The sequence below is a fragment of the Bacillus rossius genome, chromosome 15, assembly GCF_032445375.1.
Source record: "Bacillus rossius redtenbacheri isolate Brsri chromosome 15, Brsri_v3, whole genome shotgun sequence".
In the NCBI taxonomy this organism is placed as follows: Eukaryota; Metazoa; Arthropoda; class Insecta; order Phasmatodea; family Bacillidae; genus Bacillus; species Bacillus rossius.
The window spans coordinates 34116343-34137555 of NC_086342.1; the positions used below are offsets into that span (position 1 = coordinate 34116343).

The following is a 21213-nucleotide window of genomic DNA, read 5'->3' on the forward strand; positions in this document are numbered from 1 at the left end:
CATGAGCGCAACATTACGATTCCGGTTATTTTTGGTCTCCCCTCGTATGCCCGGGACATCATCAGAATCACTGATTCAACTCTCGAAGCTGCAAGAACACTGGAGTCCTTTTTGCATTCTTCTCGCAACTGTGCTCTCAGGACATGCAGACTGCACCAGGTGAGACAGTAGGGCGCCAAGACTATTTAGAAAGACGCTGGTAGTGGTAAAGGGGGAAAGATAGGCAGAGGGATTTCCCCAGAAATAAGCATGGCCAGAGTGCTACTCCAGACATCATAACAATACTTTGCATATCTGTTGTTTTTTTGTTTGTTTTTTTTTGGGGGGGGGGGGGGGAGGGGGGCAGGGAGACTGGGAGACTGGGAGACACCAGGAGTCCTAGGATTACTGTGAGCTCCTTGGAACTGGCTTTGTGCTTTTAACCTGTTATGAATCGTGCTTGGGGTTTGAAATAATTGACTGCTTGACCACTGGCATCCTTGCAAGCAAATCACTTAATGTTTTAACTTGCATGTGGTTTTGTGTACTTGTTGTTTCTCTATGTAATGACTGTGTGGGTGGTAGCATTGTTCACAAAATAATTTTGCCGTAACAGTTTCTTGTGTTGTGAGCATTACTGTAACTTGGACTAAGATTTGCCAAAAAAAATAATAACAATATCAAAAAAGCTAATGAGAAATATGACAGGTGTGTTGGTTTTCAAATGCAACACACTCCCATTTTTATTAAAACTACTTTAACTTAAAGTTGTGTTTTGCTTAAATGTATTTAGTCAAACTAATCACAAACTATGAGAAACTTACTGCAAAAAATTTTAACTTGAAATTTGGCAAAAACTGAGAGCCACATTTATTTTGCGGATTTATTTTACCCCAGCCTAGCCTCGACTTTCCTATGTATAATCAAGTATTTTTAGCATACTCATTGGTCGATAACAAGGTCACACCCTGTGCGGTTACATGTGATTGGGGGGACCACTACTCCTTGTTTACAGCTGACTCAGGCTCGTCAAGAGCACTGCAGTCCAATCATCAGTGTGAAGTAGATGTGCATGGCTTTGAATCTACTTTGCATACTCTTCATGATACATGTATTCACATATACACATTTATGCATGCACACATATACATAAATGAATAAAACTCATATAAATGAATAAAACTCATATATATGAATAAAACTCATATATGAATACATTAGACTCCCGATTATCCAAGAGTGGGGTATCTGGTTTGCAAATTAACCGTGCCATATTTCACTTTCATAAACCATAAAGCAAGAATAATTTTTTACTATTTATTTCCGTGCATGCACAGTGACAACGGTACATGTTTAGGATTAGTTACAATGCAATGAATTAATAATGCATCAACTTAATAATGTGACGAATCAAAAAAAAACAATATTTTGCTTTTCCTCAATAGATAATTTGCTTCCTTCATTGCATAATTATTTCCAACAACGCCCAAGAATTCAGCAAATGTTTATATTCCGCCATCCTGCATGTTAACAGCATATCTGGAGAGAAAAGTCGGAAGCTTTTAGGGCTAGTTTGCCTTGCGCCACTAGGATGCACTAGTGGCAAATGTGCTAGTGGCAAATCATGGCCAACACATTAAGTAAACATCAGTGTCTGGGATTACGTTAACAGATTAAATAAATAATCTTTTTAATAATATATAATGTTAAGTTTATGATTTTTAAATTTTTATTAAAACTGAAATATATATCCTGTATGAATAACATTATATATTTTAACTCAGAAATGTTGGTACCTCCTACATAGGAAAAAAAATTTTATGCCCAAGTTCTATTATGTAAACAATGCAGTACATGAATTTTTAAATTTAATTTTAGGTAGTTTAATCTATAAATGTTGTTCAACTTTTATTTAAATGTACTTCAAATGTATTTAAATATGTATTAGTGCTGTACATTAATTTTAACAGGAGTAGTGTCGTAATTAAAATGGTAGTCTGCAATCACACTTACCTATTTTGAAAACAAATTATTTTGATTAAAATACTCTTATGGAAAAAATGTATATGATAGCGCTGTTTTGATTAGCACTCTGTTTTACTTGAACGAATTAGGGCGTTACTTTGAGGGACGGGTGTTACAGTGTTTGTCTAGATAGTCTGAAAAAAATTCAATTAGCCGTTTTGTTTCAACATTGCTTTAACCTTGTTGTTCGGTTATCCATGGACCCATTGCCAGTCACTACCCCAGATAATAGAGAGTCTATTGTATATGCCAAATATTCACATGTTCAAATATATACGTGTTTACGTTATACGCGTATTTTTCAGATATGCATATATATACTCATCCTTAAAACACGTGAATTCCTAAACTCTGGTGGGCCGGCATGTACTCCCCAGTGGGGCTGATCCGCTGGAAAAGCGTGGCCCCATATGGTGAGGGAAACACACACGCCATTTCATCGTGGCTCAGAGGCATCGCAGAAGACCATGTCGAGAGGCCAGGGCTGCCCATCCCAGCATCGGCACCACCTGCATCCTAGCCCATTCAGGGCTATGTCGAGATCCTGAGGAACCCAATCTTCATGTTAACATATATGTATATTTATTTATTAAAGTTGTGAGATGACTACCAACAGCGATGAGCCGGGGTGGTAACTACCATACATAAAAACAAACAAACACAAAAAAATTACAATTAACAAATACAAAACAAAAAGAATTAGAATAATAACACAGACAAAGGACACACCATCTGAAGTTGTACCTAGTGTAAATAATTTAAACATAAAGTAAAAGATAATATATACTACAATAGCCACGTAATTGTGGCTTTTGTGTTGGTCCCGATACTTGGTCACGGTGCATCTTGTGAGTGAAGGTCGCGTGGGTTGTTGGCAGCCTGGACCATGCGGACCAGCCAGCCCCCAAGAAGCAGAGGCTGGAGCACGGCTTGGACCAAGTGTCGGGCACCAAGGTCATGGCGCTCCCCAGCGGCTCCGTGCTGTGCAACAAGAACCTCACGGACATGGTGGCCTTGGTGAAGCCTCACATTCGCAAACTCATCGAGGACGCCAACTTGGTGAGTTCCTGCCAGGTTCACATTTCGTGGTTTCATAAGCTCGTTCTTTCATGTTTGTAATACAAATTTAACTTCCATTATATTGTTTTTATAAAAAAAATAGCATATATTTATGTGAATTCTATTTAAATTACAGTATTATAATTTGAATCTCGCTATCTCAATTATTTCAAATATAGTTTCCATATGTTTCACACACTTTTTTTTATTATTATTAGTATGCCTGAAAAATTCTGCATGTAATTAGTGGGTGTAGAAAATCATGTAGTACAATTGAAAATGTGCTGTAATTTTTCATATAGAGATATATTTTGTTGCTTCCGCAGTAAGCAAATTTCTTTGTGTTCATTTTTAGGTGTTGCTTAAGAAATTATAAAATTTGCAGCATTTTATTGATACCTGATGGGTCTTAACAGAATATTGCATGCATATTATGCGTGTAACTGTCGTGGCATTTCATGTATGTATATGCTGCAACCCACAAGACTTTAATTTGTTTTGTTGTTCTTCTTCGAAAAAGCAGGAAACTAATTGCACACTTATCAGTCTGTATGGTTATCCAGTTTCTCTATGTCCAAATAAACCAAAACAATCAAATTCTTACTACCTGCTAACTTGTTTTTCGTTGAGGCCAAAAATTTGGCAAAAGTTTTCCCTCCCAAAAAAAAAACAAGGCTTATTCTGACTACTTATATTTCTCTTTAATGAGAGTGACTAAAGCATTAAAGTAACTGTAACTGAATTTTTTTGCATAACTATTAATATTTTTACATGCTTATCATCAAACTTATTACATATTTTAATGGTACTTCCATCACTTACCAATGAATTACCTATTCTATCTTGTGCAACTGTAGAGGTGGTATATAGCTATTTACCTGAATAAGCTTTGCACCAATAGTATTTAGATCATAATCAAAAATATTGGTTATTTAGAATATGTCTCATACAAATTTTCAAACCTTAACTTGTACCATATTTTTTGGTTTCTATAAATTGTTTATTCTACCCGTAAATGGTCTCTAAAGTTTTCTGTAAAACAAATAGCTTTCTTTGCACCAATACTGACATCTGCCAGTTATTTATTGAGTAGGCTACTCTTTATTCTTGAAACAAGGGTACTATTAAATTGATGAATATTTCCAATAACATTCTTCATATAAATACACATCCTTTAAGATATTATACATTAAATATTGTATTTATGAAGAAACAGAATATTACATGTTTACTGAGATGTGAGGAAAAAGAAGTGTCATGAATATAAAATGGTTACTTAATTGCAGCTGTTTTGTTTATATTGCAGTGAATCACTATTAATATTATCAGCCACAAAAGACCGAAATAAATGCTATGTATAAAATGAAAAGTTGCTGAAATTGGAAAATTGCTTGACTGAACTTAAGTTATTTGTTACCATGTGACATTGTCAAGTTTTGAATAAGCATCACACCATACTTTTACAGCATACATTTTATGAACAAAATTGTAAATAATTGTGCACAGTTTATTTTGGTAGACTCAGTAATGTTTTACTACAGATTGGGGAAAAAATTAAATATTTCTTTATGTCAAATATCACAATAGTATTTTGTTAGAGTGTGTAATTTTATTGTTGTTATTATTTCAGCTCAAAATGTGGATTTCTTTTATGATTCCCAAAATAGAAGACGGTAATAATTTTGGAGTGTCAATCCAAGAAGATACGTTGGCAGAAGTTCAGTCCGTAGAATCAGAAGCTGCTGCATTTTTTGATCAGATTTCTAGATATTTTGTATCTAGGGGGAAAATCATTTCAAAGGTGTGTAATTCCATTGATTTTTTTTTTCTTGAGTCTTAATTAGTTTTAACTTTTTATATCTTGAAGTTTGTTTTTGAAATTAATATGACTTGTGTATTTACTTAGTTTTTTTGTTGATGGTTATTAAAATTTAAAGTTTAGTATGTTAATACTCAAATATTTAATAAACTTATTTCTATATAGGTGCACAACTCTGTCAGCAATTATTGAGCTATAGGTACTTAAAGTCTTAACTCGCAATATAAACAAATGATTACATAAGTTTGCATTAGTTGCTGAAAGAGGGGAATAGTGACTCTTTGATGAAGAGGAAGTAAGAAAATTATTGGAATTGTGTACAGCGTGTGTTGAAAGTTACAAACTGCAATTAGTGTGACATTCAGTATGTTCATACCGTGGGTGAGGCACAAATTCTGTTGCTAACTGTCTGAAAAATTATGAACTCTTGATCTCGTGCATAAGAATGTTACCTTCAGGGAAAATGCAAGTTCTAACTTGCAAACTTACATGACTGCCTTAGTTCATCTCAGTTTGATCATTCTTTTTGAATTATTAATGCTTCTGCCACACATTAGGCTTGCTTGCAATCAGTCCAATCCTATCTCCCAGGGGAAATGGGTCTTGTTGCAACATTTTTCTTCCTAATTTCAGACTTAACCAATCTCTTAGTTTCACTGTTAATGAACTCTGATAACATGAATCAGAATGAACTTTTTTTCCAGACTTTTTCCGCAAACAAAGAAAATTATTTGTTTAATCGTAGAACTAAAAAAATTGGCAATAATTTAATAACAGAACTTCAGTGCTGCCAGTGTTTTTGTTCATTTTGGTTACTGTAGAGTTGTTATCAGTTAATACAGTTGGGCTAATATTTTCAAAGTTTCGGGGTTAATGGTTAGGCTTGCACCTGAGGATTGTCATTCTCATCTTCAGCTCCTGTACATCTTCGGATCATCCTGTGGCGATATCTGGTGTTGGTGACCTCATCTTGTAATACTGTTGTCGTCTCAAGTATTTAAGGTTATTTGCATGGGGGTGATGAAGACCATCTCCAGAGGGTTTTGAGGAGAAGTAAAAAAGGAAAAGAGGTTGACCACGCATCTCCACCATGCTTTTGTGTTGCTCCAAAAATATTTTTCATTGTTTAATCAGATAAGGTCTTCGACAATATAGAGTGGCAAACGTCTAAAGTGCTGTAGCAAAGTTATGCACAGTAAAAATAGAGCAGTCATTAGAATGGTAAGTAATAGAAACTTGAATTGAAGTGGCCAAAAATAAGTTTACCATAAGTTAGTATTTAGTAGTCAGATGTTTGCAGGATGCCTGTTGTCCTTTTGACAAGTGTTTGTGTAGTGGTGAGATTTTTACTATTGGGGTGGTTTGTTACGCCGTGTGGGAAGAGAGGGAAATAGCCAGGCACTAGGAAGGCGACCCTTAAAGACTAGATTATAAAAGTCATAAGGAATGCATTACTACGAATTCCACTCCACGAAGCAATTTAACAATCCTAAACAGCCCAAACATTATATATTCATCCTGCTAGCTAACACTCTAACAACATTCTAGTTGACTGTCACAAGTTGAATAACCTTGCAACGCACTAATAGCAATATGAATTGCAGACAGTTACGAGATTGTTAAAACATTTCAGTCGTGTGTTACACTAATATTTTTCCATAAAAGTCTATTAAATTAAACTTTTATAGACTATGGGCTGTAGATACGGACATTTTTTTGTGAATTGCTATAAAATTTTAATGTGTCAGTACACCGTAAATACCAAAATAAAAGGTAATACACACCATATGGCACCAAAATACCACAAAAGTTGTGAATTTAATTTATGTAGCATGAAATTTGTTTCAAAATGTATGGACCAAATTGACAAGTAAATACACTCAGTTGTGTTCAAATTTAATTTTATTGTTCTGAGTAATTTGATCTTAAACTGCTTATTACAAATTATTTTATTATAAAAGTGTCTTAGTTCAAATTGCTATATTTTCCTATGATAAGTATTATAAAATAAAGTGTTGTATTTGATAACACACTATCTGTATGAATAAACACATTGGTAAAAATAATTTTACCAAAATCTTTGGTTGGCCCAAAAATAAAACCACAAAATATTGTCTCTATCTATTTATTAACATATTGTCTCTGTCATGAATAAAAAAAAGTTAATTTTCAGCTACTATAATTTTTTTCCTATTGCTTGATAGTCATTTTGTGTTTAATGTGTGGTCTAGTCATGAAAAAGTTGTTATTTTGAACATGTACTTGAACTTGATTATTTTAATGGTTATTTTTCAGGTAGCAAAGTATCCGCATATTGAGGACTACCGAAGAGCGGTGTCTGAATTGGATGAAAAGGAATATGTCAGTTTGTGGCTGGTGATGTGTGAGATTCGGAATCGCTACTGCACACTTCACGACATTGTCATCAAGAACCTTGAAAAAATCAAGAAACCTAGAACATCAAACGCTGATTCCCTGTACTGAATTTTTTTTTTTTGCACACTATGAGAACAAGGAAAGCATTTGGGAAGAGAAACTAGTTTGCAAATTGCAGAGGTGCATTGTGTATCTTTTCTGGCCCGACTGTGATTATCGCAGGCTCTGCAACACCGTGCGAGAACATATTTTAATTTTTGAGAAACTCTTGTGTCTAAATTTGTGTCATACGTGTTGAAATATACTTATCAAACAGAATTGGTTTTTAAAGTAATTTTTGGGTAAGTTTTTTAATGGTTGACTTTTTTTTCCAGCTATTTTGTACCTGAGAAACTTGTGTTGAATTTGGTTTAACTTTTGAAGTATTTTATTCCAGTATTTATACTTCATGTTGTATGTGGATAAAGATTTGATAACTTTTTGTTCTTTTTGATGTGATAATTGATTCCAACCAGTCCAGAAGCAAGTTTGCTAGACTAACAACTATGATTTTTGAAGCGTGAATGTGCTTGTTTTTGAAGTTGAGTGAATTATAATTCTATACATAAACAGAATTACCTGTGTATTTTTTTATATTAAATACACAGAGACAATACTAGAGTAAATAGCATTCAAGAGCATTTATTTCAGTTTGTCAATTACAGAGAATTGCTGTATCAAAAGGATTATAGTGATAAAATAGGCAGCCTTTCTTCAAAATCTACTTAAAAGTGAAGTGTCAGGAATATTTACTTGTAAAAAGTAGCATTTTATAGTAGAGCTGTCAATAATATTATTATACAAAGCTAAAAGCTGACCTAATGAAAAAAAATTTAACTCTTCTAGTAATCTTCATACTTCAGAGTTGAATTTTTTTTGTTTATTTGAAACAATATAAACAACAAACACGTAGTTAGAATGATTATAAGGTTTTTATTCCCAATTTTTTTTTTTAAATTATGAATTAACTAGGGATGGGACGAATCCACATTTTGGTCGAATCCGAATCCTTGTTCGAATCCTCAGTGTTTGTCATCGAATCTCGAATCCCAGTCCCACACTAAATTTCACATGTTATTAAAAAAAAATAACATGTGTATTTATAAAATTATAAAATAAGTGCATAGTGTATACACCTGATATAAAATAGATAAATAACCTCAAAAACCACACACGTAAGTTTGCATCCGTCTAATTCTCTGTTACATTAATCCTTCCTATGTTTTCAATAAAATATGTTTGTATAACAGACACCATTTATGTTATATTATTGAAGGTTGGAAATGATCTAGTAGTTATGCTAATTGACAAAATGCAGCGTAGTTTATCTTATGTTTGTGCTATTTCCGTTACCTTTATAATATTGTTTAGGTATACAATTTTCTAGAGCTGGACGAACCTCAGTTCTCTAGTTTCGAACTGAATCGAACCATAGCAAAAAAATTTTGAACCGAGACGAACCAAACCTCATACAGAAATAATTATTTGGAATTAAAATGAACCGACCACCAGCATTTTGGTCTTTAACTGAATGGTGAGAAATAAAAGTTCTCCAGCCATATGTAAAATTAAAACATATGGCTTAGCTTTATTAAATTGAAAAACATTTTATAAGTTAAGTTTATGCAATAAATAATGAAGGAAAGAAAACAGTTTAGAGAAAATCATTTTGCATTTAATTTCTTTATATATACTTTTAATTCATGAAGAAGTTCCATCTAAATTTCAAAAAGACTAGGTATCTTCCTTTTTCAGTGTACACTAACCTTCATTAAAAAAAATATATTATTATAAAGATAACGAACATTCAGCATAAGGCCACATAACATTTTTAATAAGTAAAACTTTTTAATAGGACATTAAAAAAAAGTCGAATGTGAATTAAGTTACCTATCTACATTACAAAACCCGCTGACTGCAGTTGCTGTTTTCTTGGAAGAATGCTGCTCGTCAGAAGAAACTTTAGACATTTTTTGGGGTGGTTCTGGGTCATCTGGGTCGTCATTATATTTTCTCCATTTAGAAAACTTCAACGACGTAAGCCTGCTCATCGCAAATCACCTCAAGAACAATAATTTTGTTAACGTAACGTAAGAAGTGTGGTTAAAGAAATTTGCGTCGGAAAAAAAGAAAACACGAGAAATAATGATGGCTGCCGCAACTACGCTAGTCAACTTAGTACCGTACTGTAAAATTTACTGGACTAGTACTTTTAATACAAAAGATTAAATTAATATTTTCAGTACCTGACTGTTATAATCAAAAAGGCCAAAGAAAATAAATACATCCCAGTAATTTAAAATAGGTACGTAATTTACGTAATCATTTCCTACCGCATTTGTCTTGTGTTAACTTGATCACGTTAGTTTTGCCGAAATACGAGAGTTCTCGTACATGCGCTTTAGTTTAACGTATGGGTTACGCAATCTTTGGTGATTTTACAACACTTCTCGTACACGCACTATAGTTAAAGGTATAATATACAATACCTTTGGAATTTGTACGATAGTTTATATTACGTAGTACGAGAAATGCATACAAAAATCTCTAAAGTAAATAAAAAACAAAGCGCGCCTATATGAAAAAAATTCTATGCGAGTTATGCGACAATTAATAATTTTTTTTTGTCTGCACTTGAAACTGTTGAGGCGACGATAATGCTATAAAAGTAGGATTATTACATGTAATGGAATTTTGTTGTGCTGTTTTGTGAATGGTCTCAAATGGGGGTTAGAAAATTAGAAAAACGTAATTTTTTTAAAACGAACGTTCGGTTTTTCGAATATATTTTATGAGGTTTCGAACCGAGCCGAACGTAAGGGTTCGGTTCGGTTCTAAATTTTCGAACTTCGCCCAGCACTACAATTTTCAATTACTACCTAAAACTCTTAAAAACCCACCTCGAATCCTACCTCGAATCCCACCTCGGATCCTACGAATCCTCGAATCCATAGGATTCGGTATATTCGACGAATCCAAGATTCGAAAATCCCATCCCTAGAATTAACATAATAACTGATAAAGTAAAACCTTAATCTAAAAAACTTTAAGGGACTGATTTTAGGTGTGTTTGTTATGGGGAGGTTTCTTTATGAGGTGAATTTAAACCTAACTAGAAAAATAAATACGTAGCTGTATAGCTAATAGAGCTATGGAGAAATACTTTACTTTGCCTCAAGTCATGACTGTGCAAGCCGCATAAATCTTTTGGCCAGGTCCATTGCATATTGGCATTCATTACATTAATTGCACATTAACACAACACAAATGGAAAGATTTATAAGTGGGATATGTGGAAAAAAAATTCCAGGCGATGTTCAGAACATTGATTAATCAAAGTTTTTTTTTTGTTGTTGCGTAATGTTGGTACTATATGTTTAACTGCACTAGTTTCAAAGTACGTTTCAGTATGTCAATAGTTTTATGGCCAGACAATTGTAAGATGGAGGCAGTATTTATTTGCTGAAAACATAATATATTTACTAAGTAAATGGAAAAATATGACAATTCTACAGAAATGTTTTGAAGATTTTTCATTTTTCCTTTCTGTAGCGGGTGTTTTTGGTGGAACTGTGAAAAAAATCTCAGTTATTTAGAGGTACAAATACATAAGTTTATATAGTTGCTTCGTTATAACGTGGATTTCATTATAAACATTATAACATTTTAAAAAAAGTCTTGTTTTATTGTATCTATTTGATTACTAAGGAGTTTTAATCATTTGTTGCAAATGCAGATTCATAGCATTTTTTAAGTTACATTTAAAATTTTCATTGAAAAGTGATCATATGTTAAACACTAATCAGTTTCCAATTGATTTCTCTAGCTTCTCAAGTTAAGTTTGTTGTAGTTAAAACCTGGTTTACACCTGTTATAATTTTTGCTACTGATAATGTTGGTTACTGGTAATGTTGGTTATTAACAATGTGGGATTGTGGATAAGCACCCCTCCCCTCCCCCTCCCCCAAAACAATTATTATAATATATAAAAGTTTTGTGAATTGGGCAAACTGAGGGATTGATTTTATATATATATACATAAACATTGACATCGTCCGGGCCTGCGGCCCCTTTTAAGTCCGATATGCCACCGCCCAAACACCACCCACCCTCCATTCAAACCTCCCGCCTACCCGTGCGTACGTGTGCGTGCGTGTGTGTTCGCCCGGCAAGAGGGCGCTGTCGAGCCAGTGTGCCGCACCCCTAAAACATAAGTAAATATAATTGTGTTATTTGTTTTTATATTCCCTAAGTGCAACGTGACGGCAGATCGGCCGGGAGGGTTTTATGTACTTTTAATTAAAATAAGGTAACAAAATAGAATAGCGTTTCCGGACATTCCCGAGGAAACCCGAAGCCAGACAATAATTAAATTTAAATCTTAATAATTATACTTTGTACAATCCTTTCTCTTTATTCAAAAAATGTCACATAATTTTTAAATCATTCTTGTCATGTTAATTTAGTTTCCCGTGGCACGAATTCACAAATATCTTTAACGGCAATTGTTTCGGCGGGAGGACGCCATGTTAGTCGAGCCGAGCCATGATCTCAGCCCAGTCCGTCGCCATCAACGACCGAGAGTAGACGCGCCAGCACTCCGGGGACCTCACCGCTTGTTTCACCGCCAAGTAATTCTGTTTCAATTTAATTCCGTCTAAATCGTTTTCTTTTCATCTTCGGAGCTCCTCTCGGTCAGGGGACTGCATAACTAATTGTCTTACGACCAGCAACGGTCCTTTCTCTTTTGTATTACGTAATTTGAGATGTGACCACGTGGTGGGCCTTAGCCCCTAAACCGATTCATGCCGCGGGCATTTTAAACAGTTTCAACCATGTACATGTGTAAGTTGCAGTAACCGAATAAATCAGGTGTGTAAATTCGACGTATTATTTTGTTATTTAAATCTGTTCGACCACGTGGAGTGTGACGGCATGTGGGACGCCTGAGAGCCCACTGCGTAGATAATAGCGTGACCGACGCTGAGAGCGGGCAGGGATTCGTACTAGGTGTATTCAGGGGGAAATTAAAATAACGGCTCACATGGGCGACATCACGACACTGGGAAACAGTCTCACATCGGTCCGTGCACGTGGCACGGTGGCGCCCATAAAACCCGAGCACGCATTCAAATTCCGCCATTAAATATCAGAGACTACGGCCCCCGTATCAAGTGGCGCCGCAACGAGTGGCACCGTATCAATATATATATATATATATATATATATATATATATATATATACATATACACACACACACACACACATAAATCGAGCTAAAACATTACAAGTTCAACTAATCGTAAAGTCCTATATACAAAGGACTGATTGCAAGTGGAGTCCAAATGAAGCTTCTAGTATCAGATATTTTTAAATATATTATTTTTTTGTATCATGTGTAAAAAAATTGGGCTTCGTGAACCTACATGTAAACTAATACTACAGTAGAATACCAGTAGAACGTACCTCACTAAAACAAAGTTTTCAGTTTACTTTTTTTTTTTTATATTATCCCTGCTGAAAATGATATATTTTCAATGCAAAATTGTTTTCATTTTAAAGTATCATAATTTTCACAATAATGTATAACTTCCACTACTAGTGTGGCATTGCTACTCCAAAATTTACTTAAACTGGTAAATAAATTTCCAAATAAATGATAAATGTTATAGGACAAACAAACTGAAAACAATCATACCACTGCAGTGTAATTTTTAACCTCTAATACCTCAATACAATGAAACACTGAATTTCGAGAGAAAGGTGTATTAATTCGGAGGAAAGTGTCAACGCTAATGTATTATTTAAAGTCCGTGCCTTGATTGTTATTGTTTTAAATTAATTTTCATGTTAAATTTCTTAGACACATTGTATTTGTGCTACTAAAATGAGAGATCCTGGAGATAAAAATAAACAAAAGCAATTCATGCTTAAGGAAAAAAATTGAAAAGCTCAGAGAACTGGACAAAGGGAAAAAGCAAGTCAACGTTGCGAAGACATATGGCATTGTGGCGATGACTGTAAGTACGATTGTTACAAGACCGGGCAAAAATTGAAAAAAATGTATGAAGAATCTTTGTTTGGTTGTGACAACAAAAGGCTTCGTTCCGGAGACACCAAGATGGAAGATGCTTTGAACAAATGGTTGAAAGTAATACGATCAAAAAATGTTCTAGTAACTGGCCCGATGTTACAAACTAAAGCAAAACAGTTTGCATTGCTTATGGACATCAAAGACTTCCAAGCCAGTTCAGAACGGTTGCACCGCTTCCGGGAACGACATGGTATATCATTGAAGGTTGTGTGGGGTGAGGATAAAGATGCAGACACAGAGGCAGCAAAACTGTGGAAGGAAGAAAAGCTGAAGAGTAATTTTAAGTCTTACTCATTATACAGTATTTTCAGTGGGAGGAAAAAAAAAGCAAAGGAAATATGTTTTTTTTTTGTTGCAATGCTACAGGAAAAAAAATAGAGACCATTAATCATTGGTAATCACAAGAATCCCAAGTGCTTCAAGGGATTTTCTTGTCTCTGCGGATTATGTTAGTAACACTTGTGCATGAAAGACGAGAGAACTCTTTTCAAGTTGGCTGGTAAAAACCAATAAGGATATGAAAAAAGAAGGAAGAAAAATTATTTTGATAATGGACAACTGCACAGCACACAGTGTTGATGTTCGACTGGAAAACATCAAACTAATGTTACTGCCACCGAACTGTACATCATAGTTGCAGCCCCTTGATCAAGGCATTATTCAGATTTCCAAGGTACATTTTCGAAAACGCCTTGTTGAGAGGCTGCTCATCAACATTAGGTTGAAAGTACCGACCAACATCCATGTTAGTCAGGCAATTGAGACTATCACAGGTGAATGGTGGAATGTTCAACAAGAAACTATTGCGAACTGCTGCAGAAAGTTTGGCGCTGTAAGTAACTGTAAAGCTGACGAGCTCACTGCAACTTCATCAGACAAGAATGCAAGCCACACTACAACACAAACATGCGAAAGCAATGACATTGACCCTGAAGTATGGCAAAAAGTGTCACTCCATGCAGTTTGATGCTGTTTCATTCACAGACTATATCTCTGTGGATAATGAAATACAAATCACAGTCATCAAAAGCTGGATCAGATAATGATTCTAACAGAGAGCCACCTGTGACAGCTATGTAAGCTATTCTGAGCTTAGAAAAACTGAACAAATTCATCTCTTAACACGAAAAGGTTCCAGAAGAGATCAGGGAATCTTTCTATGACATAGAACAAATTGATTTCAACAGAGCATCAAACTCAAAAACAAACTGAAATAACAGATTTTTTTTTAAATAAACTTGAGTTATGCCGAAATACCAATATTTAAACTGATGTCACATGTTCGCCAAATGATAATGTTGTAACTTCTAACAACACTATTTTTTATTTATTTTATGATTTTTCTCTTAGTAATGTAATTTTTCTCTTAGTATGTATTTTTCAATACTAAATATACTTTCAGTACAAAAACTTGAGGTCTCTGCAAGTACTTACATATTAATGAAGTTCTACCGTAGTTGGACCAATAAGGAATAATTTTTTTATTTACCAGTAAATATATTTGTGTTTCTAAGTATGTTTTTATCACTATGGAGGTTTTTATTATTATTATATTAATCCTAAGCAGTAGGAAATGTTCGAGAAGTGTTGAGCCATAATCGTCTTCATTCCTACTGAAAGTCGTCTCATCTGCACCAAGTCTGACCAACTCTCGGCTGTGGTGTTTGTCATCATAATGTAAGTTATAAATATTACTTGAAGCGAGTTACCATTACCATGCCCTTTTTTTAATACCATATTCACCCAAAAATAAGTCAACCCTGAATGTAAGACGACCCCCAATTATACAGTTCAAGGTTCCAACAAAGATGTCTACAACTGTTAGCGATATCTCACTCATATGCAGCAAAACAAGTAGTGAATTTGAGCTAACATCTGTAGCTTGGGAGAAATAGTTATGTGTTTGAGCAAAAAGGTGAAGACTTTCATTTGTTAAAATTTTTTTTGTAGATCCCATCTGCAATAAACCATCAAACACACTTTAAAGTTCCAAGTAGGTAGTTTAAAGTTCTTGTGCTAAGAGGGTGGCCACCAGCCTTGAATTTCAGGAAAAGCAGGAAATATACATGAATTTTCATCATCGGGGAAAATACCTGGAATTATGCTTGAATTATTTATCGCTGGGAATTTCATTATCACACTCGCAGATAATGTGTCTGCTAGTTTTACAGGTTATGTCAAACCCAGAATTTTGATATTAGAATTTCATTTCAAATTAACTAAAGACCAGTAATAGTATTTACAGTTTGCTAATTTGTGGCAATTCTTTTTTAAAGGGGTTTAGTCAACTTTGATTAATTTTAATGACTATGGCCATGTTTAAAATTGGCAGCTGATCACCAAACAATTGAATACCTGTATCGTCCTTGGGCATTCGCACAGTGGCGTAGCGTGCCATCTCGGCGCCTGGGGCGGGAAACCCATTTTGCCGCCCCCATTCTATAGGTGCTTAGTTAAAATTAAATTTCACATGCAATGAGGTACCTTTTATTGAAGTTAAAATAGGATGAGCGGTTTTACAAGCGGATTCTACGGGCCTTATGAGCAGCGAAGTCAGAAATAACTTTGTCAAAATCAATATTAGCAGCCAATTCTTGTTCAATCAACAATATAGTCAAGTTTGATAGTATAGCGGAGTTATGTTCTTATATATTTTTAATGCCTTTTTGATAATTATATTTAATTTTCGGAGCTCCGAAGTATATGATCAAATTATAATTTTTCGGGGGAATTGTTAAAGTATTTTTTTAATATTATTATATAGCTATTTTTATAAGTAGTAATAGGGTATGTATTTTATGATGGATGCACCGATTTGTGATGAAACGATTTTATGATACATATATATTTATTTATTAAATGTTGTCATATAAATTTTGCGTCTTTTTAACTTGCTGCCTCCTCTCACTGTTCGCAACCTTATTAGTATTTTTTAAGCCTGCTATTAGTTTGGGTTTTAATATTTTTTTGGGTTTACCTGCGCTCGCGGTACGGGGCAATATATGAGTTTTACTGTGTCCCGGTTTGCGGAAGTTGTTTGGTTTGCCTTGGGTTAAGGTCAAACTTTACAGTACAATGCGTAGTACTAAATTCAATGAGTGCGAAAGAGAGGCATCGACACGGGCCGACGCGTGAAACAAAAGATTTTGTATGAGTAATTAACATAATAAGGAGTGCCGCTCAACTCGGCTCGCGCGCGCCGGGCGGCGCGGCGTGATGCGATGTTGCCGTTCGTATGTAAACAAACAAACGTTATAAAGAGCTCTGTCAGTGATTTCGCAGTTTTTCTTTTAAATAAATATTAAAAAATTGTTGGTGCGCAAAATTTTAGATAAAAATGGAACATTATAGTGTGTGTGACACATGTAATGAATGAATCATAGATCAGATCTCAACCCGCTTCACCGGCGACCCGCCCCCGCGGGCTGCCGCCCGGGGCGGGCCGCCCCCTCCGCCCCACCCACGCTACGCCACTGCATTCGCATCATCAATAAGGCAGTGGTGTAGACCCTGGATTTTATATGACAATTGAATATTTGGAATAAATAGTTTTTTTTTTTGTGAATTTTTTGGTCTGAATGTAAAGATTTTCAAATTTGATGGTCAAGGTCAAAGTCATGACCTCAGATGGGGCCCCTGTTCAAGAAAATTGTCCCTCCCTGAGAGGAATGGCCCCTTGGGATTTTCTTTTTTTTTTTAAGGGAAAAATGGGAAATTTTCCATCAAATTGGGAATTTGCCCCTCAAAATATATATATTTTTTTTTTAGACATTTTGAGGAAAAATTGAACATTTTGGCAGGTGGTCGTAACATTATAATTCAAGATGGTTTTCAGCACCTCAGCCATGGACCTGGCCCTGGATCTGCCAATATATAATACTGCATTTAAATGAGTCTGACCTAGTTTAACATTACCTTCCAGCAAGCTAGTTTCTTAAGGATCCAGTCAAAAAAATACTAGTTTGTGCTAATTTTAATAATTTAATAACGCTCATTATTAAGGATGATTTCTTGTGTGTGTTAGTTCAGATTCCAAACTATAATTACGTCATTGCTTTTCTAAGTTAACTAATTTGTGTGGATGTAGGAAGTTTGAAGAGTGTTTTGAGTGCCATTGGTAGTTAGTGAGTTATTGTCATGGAAACCTGCGTTCGTGATGCTGTATCGCAAGGATTTAAGTGGCCCGCCTCGTCAGGGGTGTGTGTGTCTTGGTGAGGCGGGATGATAAGTGCGACGCTCGCTGGTGCTTCTAGCGTGGTGTTTCCTCTAGACTGGCGCGCAGTCTTCTCGTCGTGCATAGGATAACTGTTAGATTTGAGCGGTAAACATAATATTATATAGCAAAGAAGTGAAATAAAGGTCCTTGGTTGCTTTCAAGAATCTTTACTGGATGTTGATGTCTAATTGTCTAAAAATTATTTTGGAAACAACACATTTTAGCCAATCTCACGCTTCTAAAAATACAGTTTTAGAACGAAATACGGAAACATAACCACCCATCCACCCAAAGCGCTTCGTCAAGTGCTTTTCGTAAACGATATCTCGTGCAGTTGTCAAATCACGTGGTTTCTCCTGAAGGCAAGGCAGGATGTATAATGTCTGCTTCAAGAAATTATGAAAGGATAGTTTGACAACCTGTATTAATGAAGGATTCAATTTAGAACAATTATGTAGTTAAAATATTTTTAAAATAAATGTAAATTGCATTTTACTATGTGTCTTTATTTACAACATTTACAAAAAAAAGTGAAAATATACAACTTAAGAAGAGTTTATTTTTTAACATAGTTTTTGTAAACAACACTTCTACACTTAATATATATGCAAAATCAACATTACTTAAATGTTCAACAATTTAACATGCTCAATATACTTTAATTTTTTTTTTCAAATTCTGGACTGTTTTATTTGATCATAATATAAGATTTTTAAGTATGTCGGTAGGATAACTATTTTACTCAATCAACAAACCTGGTATATTTAAATTTAGATGTATTGGCCTTACATTTTGCTTTTTTATATGTATTTCAAAAGGTAAGATCACTTTCTTATATAAAATACTTTTCTCAAAGTTGATTAAATTCTCCAAAAACTTATGTTTTTGGACGAAATAACCTAAAGAATTTGGCCATATATTTTCCAAAATGTGTATCTACTACAGACTTATGAACAATTTTTCAGCTGTTCCTGGCAGCGATATATGAAAGCACTACTAGATGTGGATATTAATATAACACCACTTGAGGCTTTAGTAGCCAAGACTGAGACACACAAAGCACTGTGGAAAAATTAAAATCAGTATCTCATTCACACAAATTGCTACACAGTGTCACTTGAAAATAAAATCATACTGATTCAAAGTCAATGTTTGCACCCATTCTCCGCAGGGCAATTATCGTGTTGACTGCTTTGATCCATCTCTTTTTTATGACATATCTCTTGAGCTTGGTCTTGCTCAGTGCTGTTTCTATGGCAGTGTTGGTCATCCACTTATGGGACAGGCACTGGCTTGCCTTCGGCCGAGCTCTGCTTGCAACATATAAAACCATTTGATTAGTTGATGCTGTACTGATACACAAGCAGCTGGTAACTATGTCTAACCAGACAACTACATTTTGATAACATTAGGTTTTTTAATTTTATTTACTAGTAACTTTACGTCAGAACGTGGAAAATGTTTCTCCAAATTTTTAGGATAATAAATTGTTTCAAATATATTTATCTTTCAAATACAGGATGACTCATAATTAGACTGGAAAAATTTGCGGGTTCATTCGGAGACAGGCTCAAATTCAAATTCATATAACTTTAAGCTGATTTTGCTAATGGCTCACTGTTCATCTGGACGACTTTGAACCAATTATGTATAAACCCTCAACCAAAGAACAATAGAATCACAAGAAAACCATTTGAGACGACTCACAAGTCCGCAGCCAATGAACTGGGGTTATTTTCCCAAGCATACATTTGACTGCGTAGTCTATCCTGAAGGCCATCGAAACAGCAAATTTTTCCGGTATCCTACTCATGAGTACCACCACTACAGGGTTTATTCCTCGCCTCATTCAAATAAAATATGTAATATAAATGTGGGTCTTACTCTCAGAATTGATGGTGTGGTTCCACAAATTAGAGTTATCTTACAATTAGCAATATGGGGATGAACCACGGACACAAGGAATGCCCAACCACATATCACGCATTCCGCTACAGTAATCAAAGATAGCTCTTTTTAACGTCATAGAGCAACACATGTGGTACAAAACCATGTGGCAGAAATATTTTCGAAACATTTTTGTAAGTTTGTATAGAAGCAATTGTAATTCGCCTCTATAAATAATATATTCTGATAATACATCACTGTATTTACCAATGAATGTTGAGAATAGAGGCCACATTAATATGATATATTTTACTCCCAATTATGTGACACATAAGCCCGGTGAGTGGCGGTAAGTTCTCGTTAATCAGCATGTATAGCAATCTTGTACAAATTATACTTAAACATGTGTATGTGTTAACTCGGTATGGTACAAATGTATGTGTTCTGTTTCAAAAACACTTATAATACGAAACTAGGACACGAAATTTAACGTAGAATTCTTTAAAATAACGCAGAGCGTGATAAGTAAATGCAAATTGTTTCTTGATGCGAATAACACATAGTTTCTGCACCCACTGCTGGAAATCGCTGTCGGAGCAGTCACGTCGACTTTTGAATAATTTGATTAGCAGACCGAAAATTTAAACCATATAAAGTAACAACTCCGATAAAATCGGAAAAGACCTGAAAAAAAAACTCTACTTTGGACCTGATTTTCGACAAGGAGTTTTATTAAATTCCTACTCATTATTTTAAAGTTCACTAAACAGTTAATATGTACTGTAAAGTTTCACTTCTGCTTCATGATCTCTGGTTCGCGCTATCCCCTGCAGATAGCAGCACCGTGGTTACACATTTCCGTTCCTTCAGAAAATTACTCATACCAAATTCCGTATACCGAAAGATTTTACGTATCAATTATATATAACGGGTAGTGCTAGAAGAAATAAACGTATGTTTACCCGGGTTAACTTAGCATTATCCAAGTTTTTTGGGTAAAGTCCAAATAATCACTAAAATAAATTTGAATTAGGCGTTCACCCGTGTACACCTAGGTCCACGCAATGTGACTGGGTTAGGTGTTTCATCAATTTTGAGCACGTGGCACAAGACATCTCCCACGCCGCGCAGTGACAATGGCGGCTGAACAGAGAGCATGTACGGCGTTCCGTGAGCGTTTTCATAAAACGTTTCAAGATTTATTGTCTGTGAAGTGATTGAATTGCTTTTACTTTAACAACAAACAGTATTTGCAATTAATCAACTTTGTTATATGTGCAAAAGAAGCCAATTTGAAGATGACTTTGCAATACTGGGGATTGAAACGACTTGATATGTGTTTAATACATGGTGTCGAACAACTGATTGCTTCTCTTTCATTAGGTGAGACAACAATTAAATATTATGTTACCAATGACGAGATCTTCGATGTTTTGAGGGAAATTCATTTGACGTTGGACATGGCGGAAAACATTGAATGGAAAAAGAATGCAAGAAAAAGTACATATAAAAATATATCTCAGGAACTTATAAAGTTATATTTATGACTGCGTGAACCCTGCCAAAAGGGAAAAAAATTAATTGTAAAACCTCTGCTGTCCACAGAAATGAATAGTCAAGTAGATTTCATTGATATGTAGTCTAACCTTGACGGTGATGGTCTACCAAGACCATTTGACAAAGTTTGTGCAGTTATGCACATTAAATTTGTGCCTCCA

The 21213-nt window shown here is 34.9% G+C and overlaps 1 protein-coding gene across 2 annotated transcripts in view; it reads left to right on the plus strand.

Annotated features, from left to right (window-relative positions):
- LOC134539681 (proteasome activator complex subunit 3) overlaps positions 1 to 7872 on the plus strand; it is a 38221-nt gene extending 30349 nt beyond the window's left edge. For both annotated transcript variants that reach the window (XM_063381874.1, XM_063381876.1), the window contains 3 exons: positions 2883 to 3063; positions 4694 to 4864; positions 7178 to 7872. In XM_063381874.1, coding sequence (XP_063237944.1) covers positions 2883 to 3063; positions 4694 to 4864; positions 7178 to 7366 — 541 coding nt within the window. In that variant the 3' untranslated portion in view covers positions 7367 to 7872. The remainder of the gene's footprint in view (positions 1 to 2882; positions 3064 to 4693; positions 4865 to 7177) is intronic.
- The last annotated feature ends 13341 nt before the right edge of the window (positions 7873 to 21213 follow it).